This window comes from Polypterus senegalus, chromosome 11 (assembly GCF_016835505.1).
Source record: "Polypterus senegalus isolate Bchr_013 chromosome 11, ASM1683550v1, whole genome shotgun sequence".
Classification (NCBI taxonomy): domain Eukaryota; kingdom Metazoa; phylum Chordata; class Cladistia; order Polypteriformes; family Polypteridae; genus Polypterus; species Polypterus senegalus.
The window spans coordinates 32,944,996-32,959,411 of record NC_053164.1 but is presented as its reverse complement, the minus strand read 5'-3'; the positions used below and the strand labels follow the sequence as shown (position 1 = coordinate 32,959,411).

Below are 14,416 nucleotides of genomic sequence, written 5' to 3'. Positions count from 1 at the left end.
ACCGCTTCATAATATTTGGGACAAATTGCATCACCAGTGTTTGTGATTCCGCAGGCGAGTTTCATTGCTTTATAATTTATAAGATACCTCGGCTTGCTTCTACCCATTGGAGTCTGAAACTGCCATTGTTCAACATGAGGACAAGAGCAGTGCCAATGAAAATCAAAGAAGCCATTATGAGGCTGAAAAACCAGAAAGAAACTATTAAGAGACATCAGCAAAACCCTAGGATTACCCAAAGCAACCGTCTGAAATATCATTAAGAAGAAAGGATGCACTGGTGGGCTCAGTAATCAAAAAGGAACTGGTAGGCCAAGGAAGAACTCCACTGCTAATGACAGAAGAATCCTCACTATGGTAAAGAAAAAACTCTCAATGCCTGTCCAACAGATCAGACACAGTCTTCAGAAGGCAGATGTGGATGTGTCAGAGACAACTATCTGCAGAAGTCTTCATGAACAGAAGTACAGAAACCACACTGCACAATGCAAACCACTAGTTAGCCACAAAACAGAACTGCCAGATCACAGCAAAAAGTACTTAAATCAGCCTCCATAATTCTGGAAAAAGGTCTTGTGGACAGAAGAGACAAAGATGAATCTACATCAGAGTGATGGTAAGAGCAAAGTGTGGAGACGAAAAGGAACTGTCCAAGATCCAAAGCAGACCACCTCATCTGTTAAACATGGCAGTTTTGGGGGGCTGTAACAAGCCCTAGCACACGTTTCTTCATTGACAATGAAACTGCAGACAGCAGCTGCACCATGAATTCAGAGGTGTAAGGAAACACCTGATCTGCTCAAATTCTAGTAAATGCCTCCAAACACAATGGCCGATGCTTCATCCTAAAACAAGATAAAGATCTAAACATACCACTTAGGAGTTTTTCAAAGCTAAAAAAAAATAGGAAATTCATGAATGGCCTAGCCAGTCACCTGATTTAAATCCACTTGAGCAGGCCCTCATATGGTAAAGAGAAAGCTTAAGGGGACAAGCCCTGAAACAAGCAGGAGCTGAAGATGGTTGCATTAGAAGCTTGTCAGAGCATCAGCAGAGAAGATCCTCAGCACTTGCTGATGTCTATGGATCGCAGACTTCAAGCAGCCAATACCTAGAAGGGATATGCGACAAAGTGCTAAAGCTTTAATATACCGGCCACTGTTGTGTCCCAGACCTTATGGTGTCCTGAAATGGAGGGACCATGTAAAAAAGTGTTGTCATTTGTACATGTTGTGACCAAAAGTTATGCAAATACCCTTAAAATAAAGTCTTTCTGAAATGTGCAGTTTAATTATGTATGATGTTTTTGATTTGTAATTTAAAACTGTGAAGCAGATCGGTAAATCAAGGAAAAATGTATCTTTACCACAGACATTAATGGAGGGCACTGCAGCTTTTATAATGCAAATGCTTAACTGTTTCAGTGTGTCTGTCTATATCCTTAGTGACATACAGTGGTGTGAAAAACTATTTGCCCCTTTCCTGATTTCTTATTCTTTTGCATGTTTGTCACATAAAATGTTTCTGATCATCAAACACATTTAACCATTAGTCAAATATAACACAAGTAAACACAAAATGCAGTTTTTAAATGATGGTTTTTATTATTTAGGGAGAAAAAAAATCCAAACCTACATGACCCTGTGTGAAAAAGTAATTGTTCAAAAATAACCTAACTGTGGTGTATCACACCTGAGTTCAATTTCCGTAGCCACCCCCAGGCCTGATTACTGCCACACCTGTTTCAATCAAGAAATCACTTAAATTGGAGCTGCCTGACACGGAGAAGTAGACCAAAAGCACCTCAAAAGCTAGACATCATGCCAAGATCCAAAGAAATTCAGGAACAAATGAGAACAGAAGTAATTGAGATCTATCAGTCTGGTAAAGGTTATAAAGCCATTTCTAAAGCTTTGGGACTCCAGCAAACCACAGTGAGAGCCATTATCCACAAATGGCAAAAACATGGAACAGTGGTGAACCTTCCCAGGAGTGGCGGCCGACCAAAATTACCTCAAAAGCGCAGAGACGACTCATCCGAGAGGTCACAAAAGACCCCAGGGCAACGTCTAAAGAACTGCAGGCCTCACTTGCCTCAATTAAGGTCAGTGTTCACAACTCCACCATAAGAAAGAGACTGGGCAAAAACGGCCTGCATGGCAGATTTCCAAGACGCAAACCACTGTTAAGCAAAAGAACATTAGGGCTCGTCTCAATTTTGCTAAGAAACATCTCAATGATTGCCAAGACTTTGGGAAAATACCTTGTGGACTGATGAGACAAAAGTTGAACTTTTTGGAAGGCAAATGTCCCATTACATCTGGCGTAAAAGGAACACAGCATTTCAGAAAAAGAACATCATACCAACAGTAAAATATGGTGGTGGTGGTAGTGTGATGGTCTGGGGTTGTTTTGCTGCTTCAGGATCTGGAAGGCTTGCTGTGATAGATGGAACCATGAATTCTACTGTCTACCAAAAAATCCTGAAGGAGAATGTCCGGCCATCTGTTCGTCAACTCAAGCTGAAGCGATCTTGGATGCTGCAACAGGACAATGACCCAAAACACACCAGCAAATCCACCTCTGAATGGCTGAAGAAAAACAAAATGAAGACTTTGGAGTGGCCTAGTCAAAGTCCTGACCTGAATTCAATTGAGATGCTATGGCATGACCTTAAAAAGGCGGTTCATGCTAGAAAACCCTCAAATAAAGCTGAATTACAACAATTCTGCAAAGATGAGTGGGCCAAAATTCCTCCAGAGCACTGTAAAAGACTCATTGCAAGTTATCGCAAACGCTTGATTGCAGTTATTGCTGCTAAGGGTGGCCCAACCAGTTATTAGGTTCAGGGGGCAATTACTTTTTCACACAGGGCCATGTAGGTTTGGATTTTACTTTCCCTAAATAATAAAAACCATCATTTAAAAACTGCATTTTGTGTTTACTTGTGTTATATTTGACTAATGGTTAAATGTGTTTGATGATCAGAAACATTTTGTGTGACAAACATGCAAAAGAATAAGAAATCAGGAAGGGGGCAAATAGTTTTTCACACCACTGTACACGAGTTAAAATGTCATCCATCCATCTAAGCCTGCACTTTTCAGGCTCACTGAGCTACAGAGCTTATCCAAACAATATCTGAAACAATGGGAACTGAATGTGGATATGGCACCTGTCCATTTGTACAGCTCAGTCCTACCCAAAGTTGGCAATCTGGAATTGGAAATTAACCTAACATGCACAAGTGAGAGGAAACCAGAGTACCTGGAGAAAACTCATGGACACAGAGGGAGAATGTGCAGACCCACACAGTGCTACTGTGAATATATATCATGTATTTCTACACACACACGCACGCGCACACACACACACACACACGCACATACCACTCTCTCCCTGTTATACCTGCAAATTAACTTCCAAATCCATGAGTCTTGCCATAATCTGTTTTGAGAAGCAGTAACTTTGTCACTCTGCCATATTTAGAATTTATTCCTAAGTTTGAGTGGTAACACATATTTTGAGGAAAACAAAGATCTTTCAAAAATAAATAAATAAACTGCATACCGATACTGTATTTTGTCTAATTATTAATTAATTTTACACTTGCCAATTTTAAGTCTTGCCCTCTCTTGGTCAGGATTGTGAGGAGCCTGAAATTATCAGAGGCAAAAGAGCAACACTAAAGACGGCCCTGTGAGGCATTCACCACAATGTCTTGATTTTAAACTGCTGATTAGCCTGAGAAAATGGAAGTAGCCTAAAGGAAAGAAATTGAGGGCTGACAACATGACAGAGTAAGTCACAAGACCTTAATGTATAGGAGGCTTATATCTTGTTAAAGGAGTCCATTAAGATGAAAGACGCATTTCCTGTATCAGCAAACAATGACATGACCTCTGCATTACTCATTTGGCCACAGATCAGCAGAGGCATTAGAACTTCTCTGCAGCAGTAACTGGATGAGCCTGGTGATTGGTGGGAAGAGTTTAGTAGATCTGAGTGTAAGCAACATACAGATCTCAGTTTCCATCTGCAATTTGATCTCTGTTGTGACAATCAGTCCAGACGGCATCCTGCCAAAAAATGTGTCCTTCAGCCATCCTACAGAGCATTAGTAAAGCTGTGCTTTTGTTAGCAGCAGTATTGTCCATAGCAAGGTGGCACGACACTCAATGTCTAATGTCAAGAGTTTCCTCCCCCCGTGAACAACTTCCCAGTGAAAACTTTAGCCTTACCTCCTGCTGTTTCTCTTCATTAGGGTAGGTGTCCACAAAGACTCCCAGTCCAGCAAACATATCCTTACTTCCAAATACAGGACCTGCAAAACAGAATAATACAACCTGAATGATGTAGGAAATCATTTTGTGAACTGTAACCCATCTTTTATTATACATCTATCAATCCACCAGTTTCATTATAAAGTAAATGGGAGCCAGAGCTTATCCCAGCCGACAAAAAGACAAGATTCTTTGATTCTCTTGCAACAGAGGAGAAGCTACAGCTAATACCTAGCAGCAAAAGGTGTAACGCACAAGCCTGAAATCATCATCATCAGAAGGAACGATGGGATGGAAAGGCAATGACCCAAGACTTCTACCCAGGCTTTCTCTAGCATTAGACTCTTTCACCCAGTGATCTTTTCCAATTAACCAGATTCACTGCAAGCTTTTGGAGGGCATAAATGAAGTGGTGACACATGACAATGCTACTACTAATACAACTGTTTTTTTTTCCTATTAATGCACCGTAAACTTCAAGGTAATTATTTAGACACATCCTGAAGCAGATGGTGTCGAATACCTCAGAAAACCTTTATTCACAGCCAAATTTCTTCTTAACCTTTGCACATCTTCTGATCTAACCAATCAGTTCTTCAAGCACTTTCCTACCCATCACCCTTCTCTCAAACCTCTACAAAAAGTTGGACCTGCCTTGACACAAATTGTACTGTCTGCTGGTGTCTTCACCAAACAGACACCCCAAAAGAAATGTTTAGGATCTGAAGAAAGTTCCAAACCTGGCTGCATCCGCTCCTTGGTGTACCAAATAGCAAAGCCATCCCCATTCAGATTTTTCTTGCCTTGTCCATGCACCTTGAAATGTACCTGCATCTCCCAGTCCCGCAGGTAGCAAGGCTACAGAAAGAAAAAAAAAAATAAAACCCACTGATTAACACAATCTTCAAGGCCAATGACTAACACAGCACTCTGTTGAGCTAGACAGTTTGACATCCGTGGTGGAGTGACGGGCGCTGAGCAGGCTCCTGTCAATCATAGAGAATCCACTGCATCCACTGAACAGGATCATCTCCAGACAGAGGAGCAGCTTCAGCGACAGACTGCTGTCACCGTCCTGCTCCACTGACAGACTGAGGAGATCGTTCCTCCTCCACACTATGCCACTCTTCAGTTCCACCCGGGAGTGTAAACGCTAATATTATACAAAATTATTGTCTGTCTGTTATACCTTCATTGTTATCACTCTTTAATTTAATATTGTTCTTTATCAGTATGCTGCTGCTGCTGGAGTATGTGAATTTCCCCCTGGGATTAATAAAGTATCTATTTATCTATCTAATTGCCAAAGCCTTTCTCTACCAAAACACCTATGATAAACAGCAAACCAACGTCATCAAGCTTTTGCATTGCCCTAATAGTTAAGATATGGGTCCACGTTTATTGAGAATTTGACTGTAATTCTTTCTAGGCACACGTTTAAGTTGCCTGTAATGTTTTAATGTCAAATAGGTCCTGTCCTCATCATCTAATGTCCTTATGATCACAGTGCACCAGCTTTGTGATGCTACACATTGAGAGTTTTTTCACTTAATATTTAATTGAGGTTATTTAAATGAACCAGACAACTTTCTAGCATGTTATTTTTAGACACATGTAAGTAGTGAATCCTCCAAAAGTGTACTAATGTCTTTTTAATATAGTCCATGAAGAGTCAAAGACTCTGGTTAAAAATTGGCTTGAAGTACAAAACAACACTTGATGTTGGTCCTTTGCAGAACCTGCAAAATGCACCAAGTTAATGTAGACTCATCAATTTATGTTTAATGATACATATTAAGGATATGGGAGCAAACTGAAGTAGAAACACCATCTAGATAATGCCCAGAGAAGGATTCACATCCTGGTTGCTGAAGCTTGGGGGCATCATTGTCAACTACTGTACCACTGTACCAACTGGACTGTATTAATCAAGCTTTAATTTATATATTCTCAAAACAAAACCAACATGAGATGCCCTACTAATCACTTATGAATACAAGCCAGGCAAACATATATTTTATATTTTCAAAATATAAACTACTTAGTCAGAAATCTTTTTTCTTTTTCTTGCGTCCTTGACCCAATACCAACAAGTTTTTTCAAAGAAGTATCGGGCGTACTAATTGATAGTATTCTTGACATAGTAAACTCGTCATTCTGCTGTTATGCATCTAAAATCTGGAATAGCCTGCCAATAGGAATTCGCTGGGCTGATACGTTGGAGCAATTTAAAAACCTGCTGAAAACACATTATTTTAACATGGCTTTCTCATAATTTCACTGTAATCAAAATCCTGATAGTCTATATCTCCAACTCATTATAATAACTATTCATGGTGGCTCTAAAATCTGTACTAACCCCTACTCTCTCTTCTGTTTCCTTTTCCGGTATCTGCTCAAAGCACTGTGATGTTCCAACAATGATGGATGGATTAAAAGCCAGGAGTCTGTATGACCATCAACATCAAGTGACTCCGTGAGAACCCTAACTACAAAAAGAGGACTATTTCATTTATATTAGGTAGAATGCCCAGAGGGGACTGGGCGGTCCCGTGGCCTGGAACCCCTGCAGATTTTATGTTTTTTCTCCAGCCATCTGGAGTTTTTTTCTGTTTTTTCTGTCCACCCTGGCCAGCGGACCTTAATCCTTTTCTATGTTAACTAATGTTGTCTTATTTTAATTTCTTATTTTGTCTTTTATTTTTCTTTTCTTCAGTATGTAAAGCACTTTGAGCTACTTTTTGTATGAAAATGTGCTATATAAATAAATGTTGTAAATACGGGGGTCTTCCCAGACTGTCTTAAGAATGCTGTAGTTAAACCCCTGCTGAAGCTCATCATTCTACTGTTTACAGAAAATGGAATGAGGCCTACGAAGAAAAGAACACAGTACCTACAGTCAAACATGGTGGAGGTTCTAAGATGTTTTGCTGCCTCTGGCACTGGATGCCTTGACTGTGTGCAAGGCATCATGAAATCTGAAGACTACCAAAAGATATTGGGGCGCAATGTAGGGCCCAGTGTCAGAATGCTGGGTCTGTGTCAGAGGTCATGGGTGTTCCAGAAGGACAGTGACCCCAAACATACCTCTAAAAGCACCCAGAAATGGTTGAAGACAAAGCACTGGAGAGTTCTGAAGTGGCCAGCAATGAGTCCGGATCTAAATCCGATTGAACACTTATGGAAAGATTTCAAAATTGGTGTTGGAAGAAGGCGCCCTTCAAATCTGAGAGACCTTGAGCAGTTTGCAAAAGAAGAGTGGTCGGAAATTCCAGTTGAGAGGTGTCACAAGCTTGTTGATGGTAATAGGAAGCGCTTGATTTCAGTTATTTTTTCCAAAGGGCGTGCAACCAAATATTAAGTTGAGGGTGCCAATAATTTTGTCCAGCCAGGTTTTTGAGTTTTGTGTGAAATGATGTCTGATTTGGCTTTTTTTCTCTGTTTTTTTTGTGTTGTTCCAACGCACATAAAGGAAATAAACATGTGTATACCAAAACATTTGTAATTGCAACAATTTTCTAGGAAAATTCCAGGGGTGCCGATAATTTCGGCCATGACTGTGTCTGCTTAGAACTCCAAGAGCTAAACTTAAAAGAAGTGGTGAGGCGGCTTTCTGATGTTATACACCTAAAATCTGCGAGCTGCAGAGCCCTACTTTAGGCTTTCACCACACCTGGGAGTGATTCCAGACCTCCCTAATGAGCCACCTGGAATACTCATAGGTGCAGCATAAAAGGGACCACCTCACTTCACTCGAGGAGCCAGAGTCGGGAGGAAGAGGACAAAGGCATTGTGTGCTGTATATTGTGCTGTGCTCACTGTAACTGTGCTGAGGTGCTGGGAATAAAAGAAAGGCGTTTTGCGTGTTGTACTGGACTTGTGATTTTTGTCTGTTGCATCAGGTGTTTTAGGGAGCTGGTGTGCCCCATGGTGGCCACGTTATTCATTTAAGAAGCACATCATGAATACGCGGTCAGCACAAGTCTTTTGAGGCATGTGCATTATGTTAAACAATGAAGCATGGCAAGCCAATTTCCTTTAAAGTAAAATGAAATAAAACTTTAGCTGGAACTAGAAACTGATAGTTATAGCCCAAATCTGACATTTACTGTGAAAAGGGCTTCACATTTATGGGAAATATCTCCTCAAATTTAGGGCCTGTCACTCTAATACAGCAATACAAAAAATGGCATCTCACAATCCTGTTCCAGATAGCACCCTGCTTGCTCTGCACATCAGGGGTCAGTCTCACATACTGCATCATCACCATGGCGCTGCCCATCAGGTCCCAGTGCGAAGAGCTGCCAGAGCCCACCCCTGTAGGAAAGGAGAGAGACAGACAGTTAGCAATTACAGACAAAATTAAAGAAAGAAAGAAAAAAAAAAGAGGAAACCCAAAAATGATGAGCAAATCCCAGCACATAACACAAAACAGTCATTTTCCATGAGGTAATTGCACTGGGCTCAGGCCAAACGGTGCCACTTACAGAATGTGGCTTTGTTTGCATGGCATGTAATAGGGGCATTTTCATTATGTGCAGCAAAGCAAATAAACATGAATGAATGAGTGTCTTGGCAAGGAGTCTGAGAAAAGGGAAAAAAAAACATAGAAAGTTACAAGGTACTTTGAATGGGAGCAATACAGCTTGAGAAAACTAATAATGTATCATTATCGTAAATCTCCCAAGATTACTAGATGTAGAAAAAAAGTGAATTTAAGAGCTTTCTTTAGTATTCTCTACCTTTACACCACTACTTCATATGCATGATGTGTGCTAAATAATATTTACATTACATGTATGCAGAATAGAATATCTCACAGCATAGACATTTAAAATAAGAGCATCTATAAATACCTTAAAATGTTCTTTCATACTCTTTATTATAAAATTTATAGAAAACCTGATGCAAATTATATAAATTAGATGAGAACAGCTGCGGTGGGCCGGGGTTTGGTCCTGCCTTGTGCCCTGTATTGGCTGAGATTGGCTCCAGCAGACCCCGTGACCCTGTAGTTAAGGATAAAGCGGGTTGGTTAATAGATGGATGGATAGATGAGAACAGACCCAATAAACATTCCATGCTTCTTCTCATACTTACCTGAGTTGCCCACCATTGCCTAGGTGAGAAAGCGGAACAGCAAGAAGGTATTAGAAATTTGCTGTATTTAGTATTTAACAGCTGTTGACATAATGCTGGAAAGATTTTTTTTATTCAATATTCTCTGTGTTTCAAGACGTTATACAGTTTATCATCAAACTTTTTTACCCTTAAAATTGTTGTATTTAGTAAATAACAACTGTCCATTGTTAGTACTGGAATGCTTCTTTGTATCCAATATTCTCAGTTTTTCTTTCTATTACAGAGAACCCCAAATTGCAATAAATAGCTAGGAAAACAATATGGCCCTACCTGAGGCAGCTTGAGGTCAAAACAAAATGAGTGAGGGTAATGCCTGGTTGAAGAAAAAGTCAAACCCAAAGGCAAATATGTTAACCATTACACTACCATCACAAATGGAGTGAGCTGGTTTCTCTTTTGATACAGGAAGATTCACTCGAGGGCCCCAATATTCTGTTGTAACTCAGTTAGGATGAAGCAATCTGAATAAAAAAAAATCCTCAATATAACTTGATGTATGTGTAATCAATTGCATTACATGTGATGCTAGAAGTGGTTTCTGTTTTCTGCCAGACACATTTCGATGCGGCACTCCATGTTCCTGAATGTATTAACAAGCATCTCAGGGGGAATAGCAACGATTTCACAATGGATGTTTTTCTTCAAATCTTTCACAGTGCGAGGCTTGTTCTGATAGACTTTTTCTTTGAGGAAACCCCAATGAAAGAAGTCTGGTAGTGTCAGATCTGGCGAACATGGTGGCCAAAGCCCCTTTGAAATTACCCTGTTGCCGGAAAAGGACTCAATTTCTGCCCTGCTCCTTGCCGATGTGTGACATGTTGCTCCATCTTGCTGGAAGTAACCTTTCGTTAACTCACGATCATCCAGTTGATTCTAATGTTGCTTAAACGAACTGGTGACCCAATAGGTTTGCACCATGAAGACGTGCTGCTCAATACTGTATGCCACCATCCTGATGAGAAGTTGAGCGACTGAGTGAAGGGGTATGGGCGGTATGCACCCAGAAATTGCAAACGGAGGTTAAACATCGCAAAGGCAGTCCGGCACCTACCTTATAGCTCCGACGCAGGGGCATCCTGGCTTGTTAGCGGCTCCATATACTGAGGAGCACATTGCAAGTTGTTTTGTTCAGATTGCTTTGTCATATTGAGAGTTATTCCAGAATATTCAGGGACTCTTTCGAATGAATCTCCCTGTAGATCATACTGCAGCATTTCTTGCCACCCCTGCTACCACAGCCCAGCATCCCAGACTAAAACTTAAATATCAAAAATGTGATCAGTGGTGAAAAGTACCAGTGTGCAAATATTAAGTCTGTGGTTTGAAAAACAAAACTGCACATAAAGAACAAAGACACAGAGATAATGTCTTTTAAGATATTGAGATTTTATTAGTTAAAATCAACTCTAGAGAAGTAATAAAATTACAGTACACACCAAACATCTTTCAGGTTACACTCTGCTGGTCAGCATCTTATTGGTCAGCAGTTAAAGATGATATGCTGTTTCTACCTACGGTCAGCATAAAATAAAACAAACTAAACCTGAATCTCTGCATCATCCAAATTTTGTTATCAAAGCAGAAGTTTAGAAGCACATAATTTGCAAGCATGAGGGAGATACATGAACTGCCACTTCAGAAACCAAACTGACATGTATGTCTGATGAAAAAATTTGTAGGCCAGTCCACCTTTTTATGTTCATTACAGAAAAAAGCATCTCTGAAATGAAATGCACAGAAGGCAACTGTTCCCTTAACTTCGTGCAGAGTATTTTTAATAGAAACAATACATGTGTAAGTGCATGTATAAATAGATACATACATATAGACATATATCTACTATATAATAAAACATTAAGGTCTGTGTGTGTCCTGTCTCTTAGAGCAATATGATTGGTCAGTTTGGCTTTGATAACAATCAAAGAGGAAATGCAATCGTGAGATTCACGAAGAGGAGAAAGACCATAGGAGGCATCCTGAGAGATTCACCTTCAAAGGTGGGAAGTACAAAAGCAGACAGGAGGCAAGAAAGGTGCCTAGAAAATAACTGAGTCTGAAAAACAGGCTCTACCAGAGTGTGCTCGAGAGACGGAGTACTGGTGAAGAGAAGTTCAGACACACGCAAATACAGACAAAAGGGTGCTGAAGGGACATGTACCGCAAAAGACAGAATTATTTTTAAATATTTGCTAAAACCCATCTTTGACAGTGCCCTCCACTGTTAAAATATGAAAGACTTTTAAGGGGGTGAATACTTTTCTTAGGCACTGTTTATACAATGCCCTCCAGAATGTTTGGAACAAAGGCAAATTTTTCTTTGATTTACCCCTCTGCTCCACAGTTTAAAATTACAAATTAAACAATTCAGTCATGATTAAAGTACACATTACAGACTTTCATTTAAGGGTATTTGCATGACATGTAGAAGAAATGACTACACTTTTTATACATGGTCCCGCAATTCCAGGGCACATAGAACAAGTGTTTATAGACAATGCCTATTCTACAGTATTCACCCTCTTAAATGCAATATTTTACTGTCACACAACATTGAATCACTAATTTTGCTTTTTTGACACTGATCACCAGAAAAGGACTCTTTAAAATGAATATTATACAGCAGGGGTCCCCAACTCCCGTCCTGAAGGGCTCCAGTGGCTGCAGATTTTCATTCTAACCCTTTTCTTAATTAGTGCACTGTTTTTCTTGCTAATGAACATTGCTTGAATTTCTTTTTAACTGACCTGTTTAAGATTTGTTCCCTTGAATTTCTTCATTGTTCCTCTGAAGTGCTTCATTTTTTTTTCTTAAATGGCACCCAAACAGAAATTAAATGTGAAGTGAGTGAGCCAATTGAAGACCAAGGTAAGTCAGGGCCTGAAACTCCAATCAATTTCACTCAAACCACTTGCTTAATTAGGCTTGGATTCTTGTTGTTAATTAAACTCGTTCTTTAATTCTGTGGCTCATTGCTGGTCTTATTGTGCAATAACATACATTTCTAAAATTTTTCATATTCCCTTTTCTAAGAGCACCGTTAAAATGTTTTGGGGACCTGAGCAGATCAGCATTCCTGAGACCTTCACCTTTCTTTATTTTGAGATATTGTATGATCAACAATGTTGGTTGTTTTGCTGGCTGTTTTTTGGTTCATTTTGTATCTTATGATTGTTTGGCTGCTAATTAAGGAAAAAGAAACAATTAAGGGGTCTGAGTCTTGAAGAGCATTTCAAATAAAATTAATTCAAAAGAAGTTAATCAGGAAGGGTTGGAATGAAAACCTGCAGCCACTGGTGCCCTCCAGGACCGGAGTTGGGGACCCCTGCTATACAGTCATGGCCAAAATGATCGTCACCCCTGGAATTTTCCCAGAAAATGCACCATTTTTCCCAGACAATTGATGCAATTACAAATGTTTTGGTATACACATGTTTATTTCCTTTATGTGCATTGGAACAACACAAAAAAACAGAGACAAAAAGCCAAATCTGACATCATTTCACACAAAACTCAAAAACTGGGCTGGACAAAATTATTGGCACCCTCAACTTAATATTTGGTTGCACGCCCTTTGGAAACAATAACTGAAATCAAGCGCTTCGTATAACTATCAGCAAGCTTGTTACACCTCTCAACTGGAATTTCCGACCACTCTTCTTTTGCAAATTGCTCAAGGTCTCTCAGATTTGAAGGGCCCCTTCTTCGAACAGCAATTTTGAGATCTCTCCATAAGTGTTCAATTGGATTTAGATCCAGACTCATTACTGGCCACTTCAGAACTCTCCAGTGCTCTGTCTTCAACCATTTCTGGGTGCTTTTAGAGGTATGTTTGGGGTCATTGTCCTGCTGGAACACCCATAACCTCTGACGCAGACCCAGGTTTCTGATACTGGACCCTACATTGCGCCCCAATATCTTTTGGCAGTCTTCAGATTTTATGATGCCTTGCACACAGTCAATGCATCCAGTGCCAGAGGCAGCAAAACATCACCAAAACATCTTAGAACCTCCACCATGTTTGACTGTAGGTAGTGTTCTTTTCTTCGTATGCCTCATTCCGTTTTCTGTAAACAGTAGAATGATGAACTTTACCAAAAACCTCTACTTTGGTCTCATCTGTCCACAAGACGTTCACCCACAAGGATTTTGGCTTCCTCAAGTACATTTTGGCAAACTTCAGTCTGGCTTTTTTATGTTTCTGTGTCAGCAGTGGGGTCCTCCTGGCTCTCCTGCCATAGCGTTTCATTTCATTCAGATGTCAACGGATAGCTCGAGCTGACACTGTTGCACCCTGAGTCTGCAGAATAGCTTGAATATGTTTTGAAGTTCATTGGGGCTGTTTATCCACCATTCGGACTATCCTTCGTTGCAGTCTTTTATCAATTTTTCTCTTCCGTCCATGTCCAGGGAGATTAGCTACAGTGCTATGTGTTGTGAACTTCTTGATCATGTTGCGCACAGTGGACAAAAGACCATGAAGATCTCTGGAGATGGACTTGTTGCCTTAAGATTGTTGATATTTTTCCACAGTTTTTGTTCTCAAGTCCTCAGACAATTCTCTGCTCTTCTTTCTGTTCTCCATGCTTAGTGTGGCACACTCAGACACACAACAAAAAGGTTAAGTCAACTTTTCTCCATTTTAACTGGCTTCAGGTGTGATTGCTATATTGCCAGCACCTGTTTCTTGCCACTGGTGAGTTCAAAAGAGCATCATATGCTTGAAATAAAACGACTTATCCACAATTTTGAAAAGGTGCCAATAATTTTGTCCGGCCCATTTTTGGAGTTCTGTGCGACATGATGTCAGATTTGGCTTTTTTTCTCTGTTTTTTTGTGTTGTTCCAATGCACATAAAGGAAATAAACATGTGTATACCAAAACATTTGGAATTGAAACAATTTGCTGGGAGAAATGGTTTATTTTCTGGGAAAATTCCAGGGGTGCCGATAATTTCAGCCATGATTGCATATGGGCAGCTGCAATTTCAAATA

At 40.0% G+C, this 14,416-nt stretch overlaps 1 protein-coding gene across 2 annotated transcripts in view; it reads right to left on the bottom strand.

Annotated features, from left to right (window-relative positions):
- The window catches only part of lman2la (lectin, mannose-binding 2-like a), a 62,729-nt gene that overhangs the window by 22,375 nt on the left and 25,938 nt on the right, over positions 1-14,416 (bottom strand). For both annotated transcript variants that reach the window (XM_039768298.1, XM_039768299.1), the window contains exons 2-4: positions 8,482-8,600; positions 5,024-5,141; positions 4,242-4,324 (exon numbers count right to left, since the gene is read on the bottom strand). In XM_039768298.1, the coding sequence (XP_039624232.1) occupies positions 4,242-4,324; positions 5,024-5,141; positions 8,482-8,600 (320 nt within the window). The remainder of the gene's footprint in view (positions 1-4,241; positions 4,325-5,023; positions 5,142-8,481; positions 8,601-14,416) is intronic.